This window comes from Mya arenaria, chromosome 12 (genome assembly GCF_026914265.1).
Source record: "Mya arenaria isolate MELC-2E11 chromosome 12, ASM2691426v1".
NCBI classification, from domain to species: Eukaryota; Metazoa; Mollusca; class Bivalvia; order Myida; family Myidae; genus Mya; species Mya arenaria.
This window is the reverse complement of record NC_069133.1, coordinates 50,502,906-50,524,983: the sequence shown is the minus strand read 5'-3', so window position 1 is coordinate 50,524,983 and position 22,078 is coordinate 50,502,906. Positions and strand designations below refer to the sequence as shown.

At 35.0% G+C, this 22,078-nt stretch overlaps 1 protein-coding gene across 3 annotated transcripts; it reads left to right on the top strand.

Annotated features, from left to right (window-relative positions):
* Positions 1-407: 407 nt before the first annotated feature.
* LOC128211606 (sortilin-related receptor-like) lies at positions 408-19,829 on the top strand. 3 transcript variants are annotated; one of them, XM_052916589.1, is made up of 15 exons: positions 408-562; positions 2,963-3,177; positions 3,879-3,973; positions 6,424-6,566; positions 8,132-8,245; positions 8,608-8,739; positions 9,479-9,583; positions 10,055-10,159; positions 10,767-10,883; positions 15,071-15,196; positions 16,422-16,538; positions 17,339-17,440; positions 17,896-18,003; positions 18,353-18,463; positions 19,474-19,829. In XM_052916589.1, the coding sequence occupies exons 1-15, from the start codon at positions 514-516 to the stop codon at positions 19,578-19,580; spliced, it is 1,746 nt and encodes a 581-aa protein (XP_052772549.1). In that variant the 5' UTR covers positions 408-513; the 3' UTR covers positions 19,581-19,829. The 3 variants fall into 3 exon arrangements, with proteins under 3 accessions (XP_052772549.1, XP_052772548.1, XP_052772550.1); XM_052916588.1 differs by having other exon boundaries at positions 9,467-9,583; XM_052916590.1 differs by lacking the exon at positions 9,479-9,583.
* Positions 19,830-22,078: the final 2,249 nt, after the last annotated feature.

Genomic DNA, 22,078 nt, shown 5'->3' with positions numbered 1-22,078 from the left:
CCTCTCACAGATTTACCTTTTTCCATTTTTTGTCTTGGAATTGCAAAATATTGCGTAAATATCTGCTAACCAGTGATTAAAGACTGCTTACAAAAAATTAGATCGCAGAACTTCATATTTCCATTCCAAATCTAATGTTTCATGGCTTAAACCGTTACTACTAACGGTTTAAGAAAAATGCATAACACATAAATTTTGGGACGGAAATATGTAAAGCTGCAATCTGATCTTTTGTCAGCAGTCTTTTATCATTGGTTGCAGATATTTACGCAAAAAAATTCTCGTTTCAAGACAAAAAATTAAAAAAAATGTCAAAACGTTCCATCTGTGAGAGTGCAGCTTTAACAGATCCTTGTTAAATGTTAGGCATTTACAGTAACCGGATTTGAATACAACAGGTCCTTTTATGTTTGAGTACCGTGTTCCGTTCCATGTTCAAGTATAAATTGTTTATATAAGATAAGGCAAGCCAGTCGTTTATATGTTTTGGATGTTAATTTACATGATAGAAACATGCAATTTATTCAAGCCTGCACGTTGATATTGCTGTTTAGAATTGCGGGTAAGACAAATTACATTTATTACAAATAAAGATAAATAAACAAATCGAATTCGGATAAAATATAGCTATTCACTTTTCTTTAAATCAATGACATTTAATTTGTAGCAAATTCAAGTGAATGGTATTTGACATTTGGGATTTACATGTTAGGCAATCTCAGTAAATTTCGAATAGAAAAAATACGCAAACAATGCGAAAGATACACGGATCGTGAGCGATGTGATACCTCAGAAGGAATTATTAAATGCGTTGTTCACAACAATATCAGTCTATGAAGTTTTGACGATTTTCTTTTTTCTTGCAAAGGTATCATCTGGTGTCTAGTCACTTTAATAACATAAAGAGTAACTATCATAATAAATAAATTGTTATATGACCGTAGTTAATATCTTTGTTTAGTTTTACTTACTATTGTGTTCTGTAGTACGCCTTTATGTTGCAATGGCAACATTTTCCCACCAAAATGATTTTGTTGCCAATGTAATGGACTGAAAACGTACTTCTTTTTTTTATTTTTTTTTATTTCTAGAAAAAGCTTTTACATTTGTTAAAAGAAATATGTTGTCAATAATCATTACAGAGTTTGTTGTGGCAAATAACTGTGAAAGGATTCCCATAGCAAAAACAAACTTATTTCATTTCACGCTATTAAACTATTAATGGTTTGACAACTAAGTCAAAAGCTGCATGCTTAAGGGAAAGTTTACAAGCAATTTTCAATCTAAGATGGCGTCCAAAATTGACGCCATTCAATGTCAACTAAGAAAAACTATCGTGTTTATAAAAAAAATCTTTAACTAGATTAGGATGATTATCCGCATGGATATAATTTCTCTCGTAATGTACTTATAAAATAAAAAAAAGACCACGTTAAACTCAAGGTAATGGTCGGCGTATCGCAAATACCCCATTTTTTATTCTCCTATATAGTTTTCTGTTTTTAATTGATGTGGATTAAGTTTGTGGCATAAACTGTTGAAAGTAGACCAAATTGTATGACTCTTCATTTACAATCATATTAATGGTTCAGATCTTTTCAAAAACAGCTTACGTTTCTAACAGCATGTCTAATGAAAAAATGTCCCAGCGCAAATCAAAAGTAGATCTGAATGTATTGCATACACCTATTTACTACTTTTCTTCATTTTAAGTCACATAATTAACCGATTTCTGAAATGTCAAGGTCAAGGTCATTACACTTTCATAATATCAAAAAGATAACTATTTCTTTTTCGTTTTTTTAACTTTTAGTAGGTGTTCTTCAAATATATACCGCAATGCGATCGCACATAAAGTGTTGTTTAACATGAGGTTTTAATATTACACCGTTTCACTCTGAACTATATATGTTAATGATTAGATGAGTACTCTTTTCTAATGTACTTCATAATATTGACATACTTAAAAAAGAATAACACAATTATGGTTAAAAAGAATTCTCCAAATGCAAATATGACCAATACCATCATCCTAAATACTTATTATTTACTGCATTTTAAAAATTCATAACATTAATAAATCACTCTAAACATTTTTAATTATGTTTCAGCTCTTTCCTCATTTAATGGTCAAGTCAACCAAACTATGTCCTTATTTTAGCTAATCCAGTGCTTAACGAGCTGCATATTCAATTTGTGTGTGAGTTTCTTATAAGCCCATGCATTTTATACATTCATTTATTATGTTCATATTCATCAACGGAAAGCAACAATTATTTGTAAAGTTGTATGTTTGCATAATTTTACTGTAACCAGAGAGTAAACTAAGAAGTCAAAACACAATTTGTTCTCATCCTGTTGATTGTCTTTCTTTTTTAATAAATTTCCTTTTTATTTATGAACTTTGGGTAAAGTTTTGTAAGTCATGGTAAAAGTTCTTGATTACGCTTTTCATAAACGTACAGTGTGTTCAAATTTCAATCGTTGTAAAGTAGTTATCTGACCGAAGCACTGTTCCATTAAACAATGATAGCTATTGTCGACCAGACTTTTTTCTGGCATTGTTTTATCTGTAAGAATTAATTCCTAAAATGACTTTCAAGGTTAAGTAATGACTTATATGAGTCAATACCTTTGTCTCTAGTGAGCAGCCTGCGCAAAGTTGTGGATTTAAATTAACTCGTTTCATTCAATACAAATATAAAACGTGCGCAAGTCATAAGCGACACGGCGAAATAAGTTTGTTATTTGCCTGATTCAAAACAATTATTAAACCACAGGGACAAATCAACTTTTGATGCATTGTCTCATTATAAGTAAAACTGTTTAAAACAATATCACATAAATAATCAGTAACCACGTTGCAGCTCATGCCAGACGCGGCCACAAATAATTGTCAATAGTTGCCAAAGTTTTACGATTGCCCTATTTCAATACATTTTACAATTGAATTCAACCACAGACGGGGGAACACTGCCTTCGAACACCGAAGAACAATATGGGGCACGTGAATTGGAAGCAGATATTGACATCCGATTAGATGATAATGAAGTGGAAATTAAAGCTATTGAAGATACCAAAACGTTTGATCAAAACTGTACGTTGACCATCAAGAAGCAGGGAGTAGAAATAAAGGAGGGTGACTACGTTACAGCTGTTCGCGGAGAGCTCAACCAGGTTAGTCTGTTGTTTTATGTGTGGAATCGCAATATTTCATACATCAAACGTGGGTGCTCCCATAGAGATGAAAGTCTTCGTGAATATATGGGCCTTTTGGTCAGATCTTACTTTAAACATTTGTTATAAAATAATAGACTACTTAGCCTTATACTCAATCACCAGCACCGAAATGACGTCATAATCATACGATGGTGATAGCGACATCGAAACCACAATAGCTGCTGATGCTGATGATGATAGTGATATTGGAAAAGCGAGTCATTAACGTAGTGAGTGCGAAAGTGGTTTCGATATTGCAAAAGACTTTAGGTGATAAATATCAAAGCTGTGATTACAACAACAGCATGAACAGTTATACATAGTGATTAAATACTGAGTGGCTGTTATACGTCCACAGCCACAGTTCAAAGGACCTTCTTAAAATGGTATGTCCTATACGTCCAATAAAGGATGAACTGACTTATTCCGTGAAAGTCAGCTTTCAAAAGAAAAAAAACAAAACAATATAAGCAATTAAAAAGATAAACTTTATTGGGTTAACTTTGTGTTAACTGAACAGCTTTCAAATCATAGCATACGCAATTTAAACGATACACTTTATTAGGTTAACTTCCATAAACGTACACGAATATACAGGGATCCTAATTGTTAAATACGAACATATATCATTACCATATTCTACATCAATATTGGTACAGGTGTTCTGTAGCGCCTTTTGCACCGGTTCTGGAATCACTCCGGCCCTAAAGTTCTACAAGGAAGGCAAACTTCTGTCGAGGATTGCTAGCCAACGGTATGAATGATGATTATTTAATTCATTATTTACTAATATAATTTGGATGATATTGATGAATTTACTGTATACATGGTAGGAGGCAATACCAGTGTTCCTTATGTGGTAACGAAATGGGAAATTTAATGGGACTCAAATCCGTAACGTTATATTAGAGATAGGCAAAATAGCATACCAAGTATTTGTATTACACATATTTTGTAAATAAACCTCGAAAGTACTACACAGTGTATTGATTGATCAATGTTTATGCCATTTCAAGTAAATAGTTTGATGAACATATATTGTTTTTCAGGAAGATTGTCTTAATTTCAAAGGATTACTTCATTATTAGTTAAAACATAAACTCCAAATTCTCTGATTATTTATTTCGAGGTCTACTTCCGACCCAGTACAAAAACTGCCGCGAAGTTACATAAGTACACACACTAATTAAAATGTAACAATCCATCTTATGTGTTTTCAACAAACAGTCTTTTTCGAAGTTCATGAGAACAATTGCAGATTGATTATTATGACGTCTTGTATAATTGTTGATGAGTGTCGTCTTTTTATAGTGATATCATTGTATCCGTGATGTAATTCATCTTAACTAAACTTTACTAAACATGTTGCTTCTTCTAATGACCTTTTTGATTAAATCCATTGAATTGGAGTTGCTTCCGAGACGCTAATAGTGTCACGTTTTAATAAATGCATTGCTAAATCAGTTTTATCTCAACATTTCAAAGGATACGGACATTGGACGACATTTTGAGGATACTAGAAATATCGTGCACATTTCCCAGTACATTAAAAAGTACATAGCCTTATCTGTCACATAACGTTCTCGTTAAACCTTGCTCATAGGAAAATTAACTCAAGATATTGATATACGATACGTGTTTGAGATAGTAACCAGGTCCCCGTCTACGTCAATATAGTAAGGCTTATAATTGCTGATTTCCAGGAGTAAACTCGTTTTAAGATAAACTGCGTTCAAATAAACATTTCGTAAGAACATCTTTCGCATCAATTCTGTCCGTAACTTTACAGACGTAACTAAGAACACATTAGGATCGTAAAGTATACGATTGTCATTTCTTTGGTCAAAGCATCGTGTTAAGCTTCATCAAAGTCAACCGAGGTAACAACAAAACAAGAATAGCTTTGGATAAACATACATATGTTTATGGCTATTTGCCTTTGCAGGAAATATTGTGTTAGTTCGTGTTCTATTTCTGCTAAAGCATTGTCCTTAAATCAGACATGCGAAAAGCGTAATACTAGCTTCCAGCCAACTTTTTATGTCTCCCCCATTAATGGGGGGTACATATTGCTTTTACCCTGTCCGTTCGTCCGTCTGTTCGTCAATTAGTTAGTCAGTTAGTATGTACGTCACTCTTCGTTTCCTCTCAGTAATTTAATAAGTATATTATCCAGGAACATCATCATACTTATTATGCATATCCCTCAGATGACCCCTAATGATTTTGAGATAAGAAGGTCTAAGGTTATTGTCGCGTTTGACTTGCGATGAAAACTGAAGATTCTTTGGGTCCTGCATCTTTATACTTGGTTTGTAAGTTGGTCATGACAAGAACATGACACCTATCGATTTTAAGATAATTAGGTCATAAGTCAAGGTAGCTGTGCAGGAAACTTCAACCCAGGAACGTCATACTTTTTATAACAGTTTGTCATGTCCAGAAATTGGTCCGATTAGATTTGTGATATGTTGGTCAAATGTTAAGGTCGCGGTGATCTTGAGGTGAAAAGGGTTTAATCTGATTAACTGAAGAATTCTTGCACCTAGGAACTTCATATTTAGTATGCCAATGAGTCATGACTACTTGATGACCCCTATCGACTATGGGATCAAAAGGGTTATGGTCGCAGTGACTGTGAGGTGAAAATCGGTTTCTGCTCAATAACTTAAGAACGCTTGCACTTAGGATCTTCATTCTTAGTATGCCAGTGGATCATGACTACTTGATGACCCCAATTGATGATGCGATCAGTAGGTTTAAGGTCAAGGTCGCAGTATAGGTAGCAGTGACCGCACGGTCAAAAACTCTTTCTGCATAATAACTAAAGAACGCTTGCACATAGGAACTTCATACTTGGAATGCCAGTATGTCATGACTTGTAGATGACCCCTATCGATTTTCCAGCCAGTAGGTTAACGGTCAAGGTGACCTTAAGGTCAAATAACGATTTCCACTGTATAACTAAATAATGCTTGGCACTAGGATCTTTATACTTAAACACAGGAACTCGATACGTAATATGCAGGTCAGGACCAGCTGATGACGCCTACTTTAGTTCGTCTCCAGTCCAAAAGTACATATTCCTTGTTAATCATTGATTATATCTCACCTACGTCCACGCAATGAGGCTTTTTTTAAAGCAATATTTAGTTAGACTTTGTATTATGTATTAATCAAACATGTGTTCGAATATGTTTGCAGCCCTTATTTTGTTTACACCACACATGACCGGAACGCGATCCTACACATTGACGACATGACCCGTCGTGACGAGGGTAATTACACTTGCAAGGGCTGGCTTAAAGGACTCGGCTTCAGGGAAAAATCATTTAAGCTTGGGTTCCGTAAGTTTACGTGTAATACAATTCATATATATTGTAAATAATGTACATTTCATTTAGTCGTTGTAACTACTTAATGAAATACTTATGTGAAAGGCTACATAAACAAGCTTACTAGCCAAATGTTAAACTAGAGATGGCAACGAGTACCAGAGTACTCTAGTATTCCATCAATCATCCGAGTAACCGAGTATCAAATCACTCGAAACAATATATTTTTTTTTATAAAATTAACCAAATTCAAGTAACAGATCTTTCGTGTTTCCAAGCCGACAATCTTCGGCCCCTCTAATCCCCGCTGTGTACACAATTGACCCTAATAAACTATTTGACAGTTGTTGTGTGAGTTGCAAATTGTCAACAAAGGGCCCTAACAAATAGCACTGATGTCAATTAGCAAAGTTTTAATAGCGGTATATTTCCTACAGAATTGTATTGTTTACAAATTATAGTGTGTTTTCACCAAACAATGGACGTTGACGAGCGAATTAGTAACGATCGTTACTTGCAATGACTCCTGAATGGGCGTATCTATTGCAATGATTTACACAATTGATTGGAGGATATTGATAAGGAAAACTGTCATTTCAAATTTCCGTAGAGTAAACACCTAAACAGTTTATAAACAATTTTCGTTTATTGATATACTGAATGTTGTTCATTATTGAGTGTAGTCTCGATCATCTAGACGCTCAAAAATGATCCGAGTTTTACTTTCCATTTATATTGTAATACATATACACGTTTAAAATGAAATGAAAACGACAAATTAAAAGCATGAAACAATATTCTTTTTCTTTTTATTGATTTCACTGTTAATGTACATAATGACAGTCTTATTTATAGATGAATTGGCCAATATAACGACCAACGCACAATGTAGATGAGCGATACATGTATACGCGGACTTGTCTTTCCCGAATTCCAATTCAAGTTATCCGAGTAATCGAGTACCTGAGTACTCGATCGGAAGATTGTCCGAGTACTCGAGTACCAATTTTACTACTCGTTGCCATCCCTAATTAAAACATACACCCTGTTTAATGGAACATGGTAAACGCCAAAGACATAGATCACAAAAGCAAAAATTCACAAACAAGAAACATGAAACAACAGCATAACTCTCCTAAAACAGCACAGTGCATATATACTTTATAAAAAAACTAGGTATGTTCATCAAGGATTGTTAGGTACCGCCTTGGTACGGTCAGAAAAATGTTAATTTACCGGGGGTTTAAAGTAGTTTACGTGCACAAACTTAAAAGCATTACTACATTTACTACTTTAACAACTTTCTTCACAAATGCTTTTGAAATTTGGTGTGATAGGTGTGTTATGCAACTATTAACACGGTCACATGTGTTATGTACGTCCGTGCATTAACCAACTATAGCAAATTAGAAATAATATACTTTAAGAAAGTTATTTTTATCGTTATATCTTTTCGAGACAAGCATTTCAGACCATAAATAAACGTGACATTTGAGTTCTCTTAATGGCCAGGATAACAATGAAACATAGTAATGTTACTTTTTTATTCTGTAAGCCATTATCACATTTGGTTACAGAATGCCCCGCTGACCACATTCACTGTGATGTGAACACATGCCTACACGAGAGCAACTTTTGTGACGGAAAACGTGACTGTGATGATGGGACAGATGAACTCCAGTGTGCCAATGGTCGGTACAAAACCATTTTTAAGAACTGAAATAATTATGCTTATGATAATATTTCTGTCACTCCTTCAGGTACTTATCCGGTAACTTTGCAAGGTTGTTTCTCTAGTAGAATTAGTTAATAACAACGGAATAAAACACTTAATTCTAAAGATATTGTGGATGCTTGCGGACATCATGTAAATATATTTAAAGTTGGCACATATGCTATTGCTTTTGCAGATTTGTAAAGTGTTTTTTTTTTTTTAATTTCCCATAAAGTACATCACTGTGCATTATTCGATTTCTAACATAAGGCCATGTACTGCCTTCCATCAAGAAACTGTCAAAGAAATTTTGGGCATTATCGTCGATTTTCTTTTCAGCAACAGAGGTTTCAAAAATATGTCCTAAAGGCGAGTTTGATTGTGATGGGGGTCGATGTTTCAGCCAAGACTACTGGTGTGACGATTATCCGGATTGTGGCGATGGAAAAGACGAAGCAGACTGTTTACAAGGTAATATTTTTCTTGCTGATAATGTGAAATATTCTATACTCGAAATAATATATTCAGAATTTTGTTGTCATCCTGAAGTGGTGAGTGTTGTGACGAAGCTGGTGGGACAGTTGAGTCTAAGCGTTAGGTAAATAAGAAAATATGACATCAGGGATTTGCGACATATGGGTATGGATCAAATAAAAGCTGTACTATTGTATACTTTTATGTATACAACTGCTCCTTACAATTCAGGACATGTCCTCAAACCATGCAATGGTCCATATTGTTATACACTTAATACAGTTACATTCAGAAAACACTTTTCTGAAATACTGGCATTTTGAGATAACTGTGTTGAAACTGTGTTATTGGAAACGATATTAAGAAGAACTGGGCTGGTATTCTTTTAACAACCTAACATTAGTCAATTTATTAATTTAAGTACAATGTATAACAATGGTTATATGCAATAAAAGATTAATTCCTGAAACATATCATTTTTAAACTAATTTAGGGAACATCCTTTAATATTGAAAACACTAAATGAAAGTTTAAGAAATCGACTTCAGTTAGGAAACGACTTAAGATGCTTTATGAATTCCGGCGCTGCAATAAAATAATCCCTCCCTATACCTTCTATTCGCGATCGTTTACTGTAAAAATGTCATCCTCACATCAAGTTTTTTTGATTTCTTATATAATACCCCTTTGAAATTCAAAATAATCGCTAGGATAAAGGCAATAGTATTCATTGCAGATTGCAGTGGGCATATCTGCGAAAATCAAGATCTTTGTATCAATCAGGACCAAGTCTGTGATGGTGTGGAGGACTGTTATTTGGGTGACGACGAAAACGGTTGTGGTGAGATTGGTTGAAAAAAATGGATACTTATAAAATAGTATAGATACGTTGGTTTGTGTGACATAACATTGATGTTATCAACTGATATTTCGGTACTACTTTGTCTCCGCGTCTGCTTACGTAGTCGTCCATACCACTGATTAACAACATGTTACCCACACGTGTATCTTGATGATATGCTTAATTGTGCTTAGTGTGTATATAAGTATTTAGAAAGATTTTCTGTTTTCATATATAATTGTAATGACACTTATATCCGAGTGTGAGGAAAAACATATAAGCCACACTTACGCATATTGTTTCTTTAAAAAAGAAAATAATATTGTTTTGGGGTTTGCCGTTCATATTAAAATAATCACGATAAAATAATGTGACTTGGTCAATACATTAATTTTAACTTAATCATAGAGATAAGAATTGCTCTTTCAAAATATATTTACCACCGCTATATTACAAAACGTTTTGTTTCAGTCATTTGCTCGGAGTCTGAAATAAAGTGTGGGGATGCATGTGTTGAAAAGCAGCTCGTGTGTAGCGGCGAGGTGGAATGCGTGGACGACTCAGTCTACTTTGAATGTATGTTGTGACGTGTTTAAAGTTATACGTACATCATAATGATTTTCAGACAATAGCCCATTGTTGTTTCAATGGGTAGGTCTGTTTACCTACGTAATTAACCATATCCTTTATGTTCACGTCGATGGTGAATAGACTCATAATCGAATACGTTTAAAAAGACAAATCAGAAAAATATGTACAAATTGACAGAGGATGATAAGTTAAGCCTATTGGGCGTCGTTGATGACGTACCATTCTTTGCATAATTGAACTCAATCAAGTTTATTTTTAGGAATCAGTCATTGAATGACATTAAAAGTCTTCAATAAAAACAGCTGGCATTTTGTGAAATAACTAACTCAAATAAACACATTCTTATTTTGAACTATTGTAGTTCCTTTTCAGACATATCTTGAGGACAAAAATGTATTTTAGTGAAAACAGGTGTTCATTTTGTTCGTTTTTGTTCAAGGATTGAGATTTATTTTGGAGGAGGGGGAGGCGCCATTCTAGAAACTGGCATCTCCCATGAAGTAGGATGACAAAGCTTTTTATTAGAACAGATATGGGAACAGAATATATTTTTTCAAAAGTTGTATTTAAACTCTTGCGCCTTCATGACCAGGTGACAACGATCCAGCTTGCGCGGTGACGTGTGGGGACGGGAGGTGTCTGAAACGGGAGGAGATCTGTGACGGGTTTGAGGACTGTCAGGACGGGATGGATGAGCGAGGGTGCCAAGGTAGTTGTCAATCGTAACACTTTATGTTCAAATTTAGTCTAGATTTTTTTTCAAATTCATATTTGAGAAACAATGTCCTCTTATATAAACACTGAACGTTTCAATATACTTTGGCTATAGTTTGATTGATTAATGTGTTCTTAAATGTACGCACACTACTGGTAATACAAACGTCCTAGAAAATGGCATTCGCTCATTTAGTTCGGCCCATCTGTGGCAAAGAAAATTGGTTTGTATATGGTACTTCTTTGGTTTTTGTGTGTGGTATGTATGTGGTGTTTTGTGTGTGGTATGTATGTGGTGTTTTGTGTGTGGTATGTTAGTGGTATTTTGTATGTGATATGCGTGTGGTGTTTTGTATGTGGTATGCATGTGGTGTTTTTTGTGTGGTACGTATGTGGTATTTTGTGTGTGGTATTTAAGTGTGGTATGTTTGTGGTGTTTTGTGTGTGGTATGCATGTGGTGTTTGTGTGTGGTATGCATGTGGTGTTTGTGTGTGGTATGCATGTGGTGTTTTGTGTGTGATATGCATGTGGTGTTTGTGTGTGGTATGTATGTGGTGTTTTGTGTGAGGTATGTATGTGGTGTTTTGTGTGTGGTATGTCTGTGGTGTTTGTGTGTGGTATGTATGTGGTGTTTTTGTGTGGTATGTATGTGGTGTTTTGTGTGAGGTATGTATGTGGTGTTTTGTGTGTGGTATGTCTGTGGTGTTTGTGTGTGGTATGTATGTGGTGTTTGTGTGTGGTATGTATGTGGTGTTTGTGTGTGGTATGTCTGTGGTGTTTTTGTGTGTTATGTCTGTGGTGTTTGTGTTTGGTTTGTCTGTGGTGTTTGTTTGTGGTATGTCTGTTGTGTTTTTGTGTGCTATGTATGTTGTGTTTGTGTGTGGTATGTATGTAGTGTTTGTGTGTGGTGTTTGTGTTTGGTATGTCTGTGGTGTGTTGTGTGGTTTATGTCTCTGGCGTTTGTGTTTGGTATGTCTAGGGTGTGTTGTGTATGTCTGTGGTGTTTGTGTTTGGTATGTCTGTGGTGTTTGTGTGTGGTATGTATGAGGTTTTTGTGTGTGGTATGTCTGTGGTGTTTGTGTGTGGTATGTCTGTGGTGTTTTTGTGTGTTTTGTCTGTGGTGTTTGTGTTTGGTTTGTCTGTGGTGTTTGTTTGTGGTATGTCTGTGGTGTTTTTGTGTGCTATGTATGTTGTGTTTGTGTGTGGTATGTATGTAGTGTTTGTGTGTGGTGTTTGTGTTTGGTATGTCTGTGGTGTGTTGTGTGGTTTATGTCTCTGGCGTTTGTGTTTGGTATGTCTAAGGTGTGTTGTGTATGTCTGTGGTGTTTGTGTTTGGTATGTCTGTGGTGTTTGTGTGTGGTATGTCTGTGGTGGTTTTGTGTGTTATGTCTGTGGTTTTTGTGTTTGGTATGTCTGTGTTGTTTGTGTGTGGTATGTCTGAGGTGTTTGTGTTTGCTATATATGTGGTGTTTGTGTTTGGTATATATGTGGTGTTTATGTGTGGTATGTCTGTGGTGTCTGTGTGTGGTATGTATGTGGTGTTTGTGTGTGGTATGTCTGATGTGTTTGTGTGGTGTATGTCTGTGGTGTTTGTGGTTGGTATGTATGTTGTGTTTGTGTTTGGTATGTATGTGGTGTTTGTGTGAGGAATGTATGTGGTGTTTGTGTGAGGTATGTATGTGGTGTTTGTGTTTTGTATGCATGTGGTGTTTTGTGTTTGGTATGTCTGTAGTGTTTGTGTTTGGTATATCTGTGGTGTTTTTGTTTGGTATGTTTGTGGTGTTTGTATGTGGCAATGTCTGTGGTGTTTGTGTGTGGATTCTACGTGGTGGTTTAAGAGTGATATGTCTGTGGCGATGTGATTGGTGATTGGTGATTGTCTTTGGTGTCAATGTGTTATGTGTGTGATGTTTATGTATGGTATGTCTTTGGTGCTGTTAACGGTATTTCTGTGGTGGTTTGTGTCTGTAATGTCTGTGTTCTGTTGTGTTTGGTATGTCTGTGATTGTTTTATGAGGTAGGTCTGTGTTGTGTTGTGTTGTGTGTGGTATGTATGTTGAAGTTTGTTTGTAGTACGTATGTGTTGTATTTTGTGTTATTTCTGTGGTGATTTGTGTGTGGTATGTGTATGGTGTTTTGTAAGTGGTATATCAGTGGTGTTTTTGTGTGGTATGTCTCCGGTGTGTTGTGCGTGGAATGACTGTGTTTTTGTTCGTTTGTTGTCTCGTATAGAATCTGTGTGAGGTATGTCTGAATTGTGTTGATTTAACCTTTTGCAGTGTTACGTAGTGCCTCAGCCCGAATCGAACTAAACAAGCATTGGGATACTTTATATTTTAAGAATATGCTTGAAATCAATAAAGGTATCTTAAGAATGCGCCTATCCTCTTGGAACGCTCAAAGATTGATAGTCATTAAAAACAATCCCAAAATCATCCAAAATCCAAAATTATATATTGAACTTTTACGTGTTTTTAACTTTTATCATTGTATACACTATGGCATCGTCGGTAACTATGGTCTTTATTCCGTCACACTTTTTAAATACCGTGGGACAACTGACTGACACAATCTCGATTTAATGAGTATTTATGAGGCAGGAGAGACAACTGTTCTTCCAATGAATTTGCGTGTTGCGAAAAGTTATTCTTCGATAACAAGTTCTAAAAGGAGTATCCACAACCAAGCCCTGGATGGTGATAATAAAAAATTGTAGTAAAATGGTGGACGAACTTTATATCAAGCTTTCGCCAGAATATTTTTTCTTCGGGAAAACATAAGTATGAGTTTTTGAGTGGCAGTGCATATTTCTGCTTTGGAATCTTGCGAAACTGAAACTGCCTCATTAATATAATGTTATTAATTAGGTGATTCCATATTTGGATAGTTATTTGTCCGAGGTTAGCTGTATTTGCCTGAGCCCGAAATACAGCTGACCGAGGACAAATAACTAGGCGAATATGAAATCACCTAATTAATAAGTATTTTATTAATTAACTATTACCATTTTGGTTAAAAACATTCTTATAACTTTAGTTCACATTAAAGCCGTATTTATCCCTTATTCATTCATGGTGTCTGCTTTTCCAGACTTGACTTTGCTGATTTTGACATGCATCCTTAAAGTGACATTGAACATACTTATGAATAAAGCACTGTACATTGTAAGGAAGCATGTCGTTTCGTCTTAATTTCGTAAATCGTTTGCCAAAATGTCATATGTTTCACCGTTTCGTCGTCCATTTTGTCGGTGTACAAAATCATAATAGTCGTAAAATCCACCAACGGGTTAATAACAACTGTAATATCAAACCGCACAAAGTGGTTCAATCATTCAATAGGTTCAAGTATTCCAAATAGTACGAAGCAAAACAGTCGGAAAACGGAAAACAAAATGACTACCTTTAAAAATACTTTCCAGCATATTTCTCATATTAGGCATATCTCGTCAAATACGTAACAGTTGATTAATAATTATTCATAACTACGAGATTTTCCTTACAATATCAGCCACGGTTCACAACAAAGCATAGCGTAGTAAGTTATCAGGGTATCCGACGATGGCACTATGTTTAGCACGGTCGTCTGTAATGCCCCCAAGACTAACCTAGAATGATGATAATCGGCAGCCGACGCCACCTTTGAGTGTTTAATGAATGTTATATATTTTAATTACCCATGCATTCAATATGTTATTATTCAATTTGTTTATAAGTACAATAAAAGCTGCAGGAACAAATCCAGTAGTCTTACGTTTTTAGATTTGATTGATAATCACGATACACTGTTTTGGTTTCCAAATTCAAGTCATTTGGCTAATGTATTAGGATAGTTGATACTAGTTATATATCTGGAGAAATTTGTTTGTCTGTATTTCTGATAAAGAGTTTAATGGTACAAGTATGATGACTATTCCGTTCCTGTCATAACGACTGTTAAACAATCGAACCCCGTTGTTTTGAAGTCCCAAGGACCGGCGAAAATACCTCAAGCCTCTAGGAATTCGAGCCAATCGGGAATGTTTACCTTCAGTATCAAGAAATCGGTCCTTAACATCCAATTTGAGTCAACGAACATATGATCACAATTTGATCACAATATTTCGAGCATTCCTTTTCTGAAATAATGATTTAAATACTCTTACGTTTATATCCTGCTTATGAGCTTCGTCTGTTATCCAGGCTGTGAATTTCCCTGTCCTCTGGAGGTAGGGAAGGCTGGCCAGCCTCAATGTATCGACCAGAGTCTCGTATGTGACGGCGTTCTCCACTGCAAAGACGAGACTGACGAGCAAAATTGCGACTCAGGTAAGTATTCAGAATAAACTATATGACCATTGCACATTGCTTTAAAACATGTAGTGTTTCGTCATTTTGTATCTGAATATGCTTTTTTGTTTAGGGTTAAAATATTATTACTGTTGTATTAAAACCAATGCTTTCTCAGGGATTACAAATTTGTAACAAAAGATATGCAATACATTGAGCGTATTATAAACAACAATATATATCATGACAAGCAATACATGAATCCTGTCAAAAAGTCATTGTTTACATCTACTCTGTAGTGTGAATGTCAGCATACATGTTATTAAGATTTCAATTCAAGCAATTCACAAGAATATGTGTTTTCTACGAGAAAACATAACTATGAGCTATTGAGTTTCTGTGCATGTTTCGGCTTTGGAACCAAAGTGTGTGTATGTCACGTGATAAAGTACGTCATAGTGCTGCTGGGCCTTTCACCATATGATCTCAAAGACTCTTATCACTTTTTGAATATAAATGCTTACATATATAACGTAGAATAAAGTAGGTAGTTAAAGTAGGTAGTTATATGAGTCCTTTTGTTTGGTATTTTCTGAAAAGCTCACGATCTTCTGATAAGAAGGTCAATCATATATTGCCTTATGTTCAACTAATGAAAACTGAATGAAGGCCACAAGCATTATCACAAACACTATGACAGTTCGTGTGTGAAATGATCTTACATGTATGGCATTGCCAATGTCGGGACAATATATTTAAAACTTGTCGTTTTGATTGTGAGGTACAGAGCAATTCTAGTTACTAAAACACTACAAATATACACACGATTGAGAAAAGGTCAAGCCTTATTAATCACTTATATATCAAGTGATTCCGGGGTATGACTCCCCTTGATAGACAATATCAATATCGGACATCTATACCATATTTGACCGATATACATATAAATAAATATAGTTTCACACCTGTTATAATTTTCCAACCAACTATCTTCTGAGTTGAAATGCAATAAAGATGAAATTGTATGACTGAGCCCAGGGGCCTCAATTTCTCGACAATTAAAAGTCGTCTATACAAAAATCAAGCTCAGAAAGGTCATATTTTTGTTAAGTAAGCACTTGTGGAGTTTTCGTCTTTAAAAGGAAATTATGTTAAAGATAATCATGATAAATGATTTGGTTTAAAAATCAAGTTCGATCAAGTCAAGAATGACTTAGGATTGTGTACGCTTATATCCTGCTTATGAAGTGCTCCTGTTATCCAGGCTGTGATTTTCCCTGTGCTATGGAGGTAGGAAGGGCTCAGTGTATCAGCCAGAGTCTCGTGTGTGACGGAATTCCTAACTGCCTTGACATGACTGACGAACTAAGTTGCGGCTCAGGTAAATATTCCGAAAGAAACCACTTGACAAGTGCGCACTGTTTAAAAAATATACAGTATTTCGTCATTTCTTTTCTCAATAATGCGTTTGTGCAAAAATAGTTCCACTGCTGAATATATAATGCCCTTTTCAGCAAGGATGGCACGTTTGTAACGAAAGACTCGCTGACGTTTCGCGTATTATAAACAACAATATATATCATGACATACAACTACATGGATTCTGTCAAAAAATCTTCTTATTTTTAATTTTCCTGCAATATCACTATAATGTTTGCTTAAAGACTTTCAACAATAATTATTTCACTCAACACAAGAATATGTTGTTATTATGACAGAGTTTAAAATACAAATTCCAATTCTATGCGTATATTGACCAACCAGCATTTGTTTTTTAAAGTAAATTTGTTGTGTTTACTGGAGAGATCAGTCCATCAATTTACCCATGTGAAATTTTATTCTCTTAGTCTCTTAGTGTGTCTTCCGTGGCCCGTGTCGTATAGTCTCGCGACAAAATCTCGACATGTTCCAGTACTGCATCCGAAAACGTCATGTGTGTTTAGTGTTTATTTTCCGGAATATAATAGGTTATCTTATATTTTGTGTCTTTTTTTTAACCAAAAAACTTATTCGTAGAAATATTCATACTAAACTGAAAAGAGTCGATACAATTGATCAGTTGTGGGTAGGGTTATTCTATTCTCAGCGAACTTCGACATAGGACATATATCTTTTATGAGGTGTCTGACCCATCACAAGTCATTCCTAATTCACGGTGTATTCATGTTATCTTTACAACAGAGTGTGAATTCGAGTGCGGTAATGGAGACTGTATTCCGCGTAACTTCGTGTGTGACGGGTTCCATGACTGTGACGACTCCAGCGACGAGACGGGAAACTGCAGTAAGTGTTAAATATATCTTTTTCCGCCATAGTGTGTTGGATAAAACTTGCACCAAATGCGGTATACACTGTTTAAGCACTGACCACTGAAGAAACAGTATGTGACTTACTCATATTTGAACGTTTGGTGTCTGAAGACTGTCTGCATGACCCCTTGAAGTGGTGGCAACATTACCTAGCGACACTTAACATCAATATGAAACATTTTGGACTATGAAGCCATAAGATAACTAACCTATTTGCTTGTCGGATTGCTTATGTAAGATAAAATATATATAAGCGAAGATAAATGCCTTTTCCCGCTTGATATAACAGCAGATATATGGTAATCGTAACTAATGACATAGGCCCAATATGACAAAGACTATCGTCAACTTCAATTCCTTAAATTGCCTCGTGGCCAATGATTTACAAATTGCATTGTTTGTGGTTAAACGATCACTCATCTTTTTAAGCCTGTGGAACGGACCCGTTCCTATGCAAGGATGGATCATGCATACTGAGAGACCAGGTGTGTGACCAGTTCGCGGACTGTGCACAGGAAGAAGACGAGCAAAAATGCGGTAGTTTTCTTGTTATAAAAGTTAAATAAAAAAACCTCTCTTAATATCAAACATTATTTTTACATATTTACTGAAGAACATGATATTAAAGAAAAAATGAGTCAAATGTAATTGTTATCGTTACCTCCGGCCTTTGTCTCTAGCTCGGAAAAGGTTTTTGACTCTTTATTCTTTACAGTTTCTAAAACGGCTGGAGCCACTGTTTCTCTTCCATGTATTATTGACACTTCCTAATTTATTTCCTAAAGCCGCAATATCTAGCAGACTCATTCTGATACAACATTCGCGACATGATCAATGTGGTACGAAGGTGCTCTTTTGTGGTTAAACGAAAACTCCTTTATTTAAGGCTGTGGGACGAATCCGTTCCTATGCAACGATGGCTCGTGCATAGCGAGAGAATTTGTGTGTGATAGTTCTCCGGACTGTGCGGAGGAAGAAGACGAGTTCCAATGCGAAAGTAGATAGTATTAAAAACAAAGAAATAATTGATATAAGAATAATTTTTATGTCATCTTATGACGGAAACTCAGATGTCTATGGTCGCTAAAAATTAAAACGGTGAAAGCGTTAACCTAAATTGATAACGCCCATCGAGTCCATAACATTTGTATAGACTGTCGTAAATTTCAAACAAAATAGCGGTAGTTCCTATTCTAAAGCATGAGAATAATTCCGGACATTTGAGACATTTGAGGATACACCTTTTATGAAATCCTCTGAGATTTTTGACCGATTTTAAATGGCTGATTTGGCTAATACGCTGTAGAAATAATTATTAAACCAGAGAAACCAGAGAAATACAACGAAAATCTGTGAATGGATTAGATATGTAATTTGAATAACCTTTAGTTTAAGACATATTTCTTTTAAATGCACGTAACAACTTTATTGTGTTTTTAAATGAAACGTTATATATGACTACCGCAAACAATACAAGCAGTGGAAGTTCATTTAAAGCATTTAAGAAGACCGATATTTCATCCAAATTTAACAGCAAATAGTTAAATATGACCCTCCTTGCATGAGTGGTAAGGAAAACATTCTTATTCAGTCTTATATAATTATCTTCAAAAAATGTATATTTAATTGGAAATTCATGATAGTTTTCAACATCGCCCTTGAACATTCTCCACCTGTTTTTGTCAAATAGTGTTGAATTTTAATTTTAGCAAATCAATCAGTCTAAATACCGTATTTTGATATTTCCTTTCTAATTATTTTCGTAAACTTTGATTAATGCAAGGATGACGTCAACAGAACAATTATATGAAGTTGTGTTTTCGTACTAAACTAAGATTGCAATCAGATTGCAGGAATTTCCTCAATACATGCTAATCGCATGCTAATTACTACACGAACTTTAAACGTTTATATTCTTAAAGCCAAATGCTCTTTATCAGGGTCATCTTCTCAAGAGAACATCGTGTTTGTTATTCTTGCAAAATGTTACTTATTAAATTGTTGCAGATAAAGTTCCGTGTGCAGAAGGACAGTGGCGCTGCCCTGACGGAAGGTGTATCGCCAACGACCAGGGATGTGACGAGCAAGGGGGATTTACTGCTGGAACTGTGTAGATCCACTTTCAAAAAGACGTTGTTCACTGAAGGAATATATTATTGTCTTGTATATTATTAACGAAACAAATTTGATTAAAACATGTTTAAATGAACTGGTTCAAACTGTTAAAAATGCCGAAATAACTTTTTGCAAACCCCGGTCCGTGATTTTTTAAAACCAGCTTTCAGTTAATGAAATATGTTTTTAATATTTACTATCTTTGTGTAGTGTACTGATTTGAATAAATACGCATATACATTTAAAAATCTTTAATTTTAAGCCCTATTATGAAATTATAATACACTTGAAGCTATCTGATCTAATAATCTTATACTGTGAGGATTTCTAAAGACTTGTTTTTAGTTATTCCCGGCCAAAATTAGGCCGTTGTTCGGATTCCTGTCCAAAAATAAACGTTTTTTATTTCACTTTAAGGAAATGTGTGACACAAGGATAATAACGATCCCAATTCCCAATCCATTTCATTATCTTTATTGTGTCTAAAAGTATTTAAATGCAGAATGATATGTCGCATCACAAGCACGTGCTACCGATCATATAATGAGTCATTCTACTGGTTTGAAAAAAGAAGCCATTTTTACTTAAGATAGATAAAAGCAAAACATTCAACTTTCAATATGTTTTTATTTGTGGACCGACTCTTGAGATGTTTTGTCTGTAGAAAGTTCTTAACAAAAATATTTTAAATGAAAATATCCCTTTGAAATAGTATTGGTGTTTGATCCACTGATACATTAGATGCAATGTTCTTATTCATAATAGTTACTTATGGTATCCCGAGTAATTGATACACGAGTGCTCTAACGCGAGTGTTTATTTCAATAGTGATGTATAAAGTTCCTGTTTCGTAGCATGTTATTGGTGTATTGGTTTCCCCCACTGATACATATGATGCAATGTTCTTATTCATAATAGTTACGTATGGTATCCCGAGTATTTGATACACGAGTGCTCTAACGCGAGTGTTTATTTCAATAGTGATGTATTAAGTTACTGTTTCGTAGCATGTTGTCTAGGGCAGCGTTCAATAACTCGCGTGCGTAATAAGTTTATAGCATTTTAAGATATATGCACGATAGTTAAAGCATGGTTATTATTCATGGAAAAGCATAAACGTGCTCTTACTACCTTTCAAAGATATTAAAACAATGCTATGTTACCGTTAAATTTTGCAAATGCAAGTATAAAAATAACACTATCTCTTTTAATACTGTTTCCAGAATCTAATACGTTTTCTAAGATCATCCGTAATAAAATATAGTTGTAATGATATCCTTTTTGTACTAAGGGTAATATGTGAACGTCGTAGTTAGGAATTAAATAATCCTTAAATATCCTGTAAATGTAATTTAAGAAATAGCAATATCTCTTGAAGTACTGTTTTAAGAATCTAAATCAAACGTAGTTAAATTTTCAGTATTTATGGGATCCTTTTTTGTTTACGGCCTTAATGACCCTCATTATACAGACAGAACGACAATTTTAATCAGGAACGGTACAGGGATTACTTTCATTTGCAATGATATGTGCCAAATGAAAACTACACAATTCATAATTTTATATCGATTGGTTAACTTGTTTTTCCTGAGTAACTGTCACTTCATATTTGATTTTTTACACTTTACTCTGCATTTATCTGAAGTTGAATGATAATAACGGACAGTAGGGCTTTCTCTGCCGGAAGAAATAACGTCTTTATCTTCTGAGAATAGTTCCTCTGGTTGCATGGAAACAGGTAGTCTACAACCATCTTACAAATCCGAACATGACTCCTGTTCACAATAAGTACAAAGAAATGATAAAGTCTTATTACCTTTAACGCAACTATCTTCACACAATGTGAACTATTATTAAGGGAAACAACTACATGCACTACTATCTTGTTAAATATTATAAGAGTTACCATGGCACATATCAATCCAATATTACTACCATATTATCGCTAGCAAATTATTTCAATCCAATATTGTAAAAGAATGTAAATGCTGTCACTTCCTTTCTTTACTTAGCTTGAAAATGAGGATTTTCAGCACCCCCTTTACATTCTAATACCCCAAATCATTCAAAACCCCTTGATATTGGAATATTACAACACAGTGTTCAACACTTTCGAAACTAAGTTATTGTATTTCTGACTGATTAAACTATTTTTTTTGTCTTAAAAACGCCATTTCTTATGATATTATTTTTTTAGTCTTCGGGCGTGGTTGCTCAAACGAGATGCTCATTGCTGCTTTGGGTCTTGGTGTTCCTCGACCACGCCCAACGACGATCGGGTTGTTAAAAGAAGCGGACGTAATTCTTGGTGACACCGCCGCCCACCACGTCTGTGCTTCCGCTTCTCTTGATCAGATTTGTGATCAAAATTAACCTTTAAATCCCTTAACCAACGAAGTCCAAAACGACACAATGGAAATAAACCCCAGTGACGAACAGAAAACTACAATTTCTTGAAGAAAACTGATAACTCATCCCCGCCATAAAATCTTAGTAT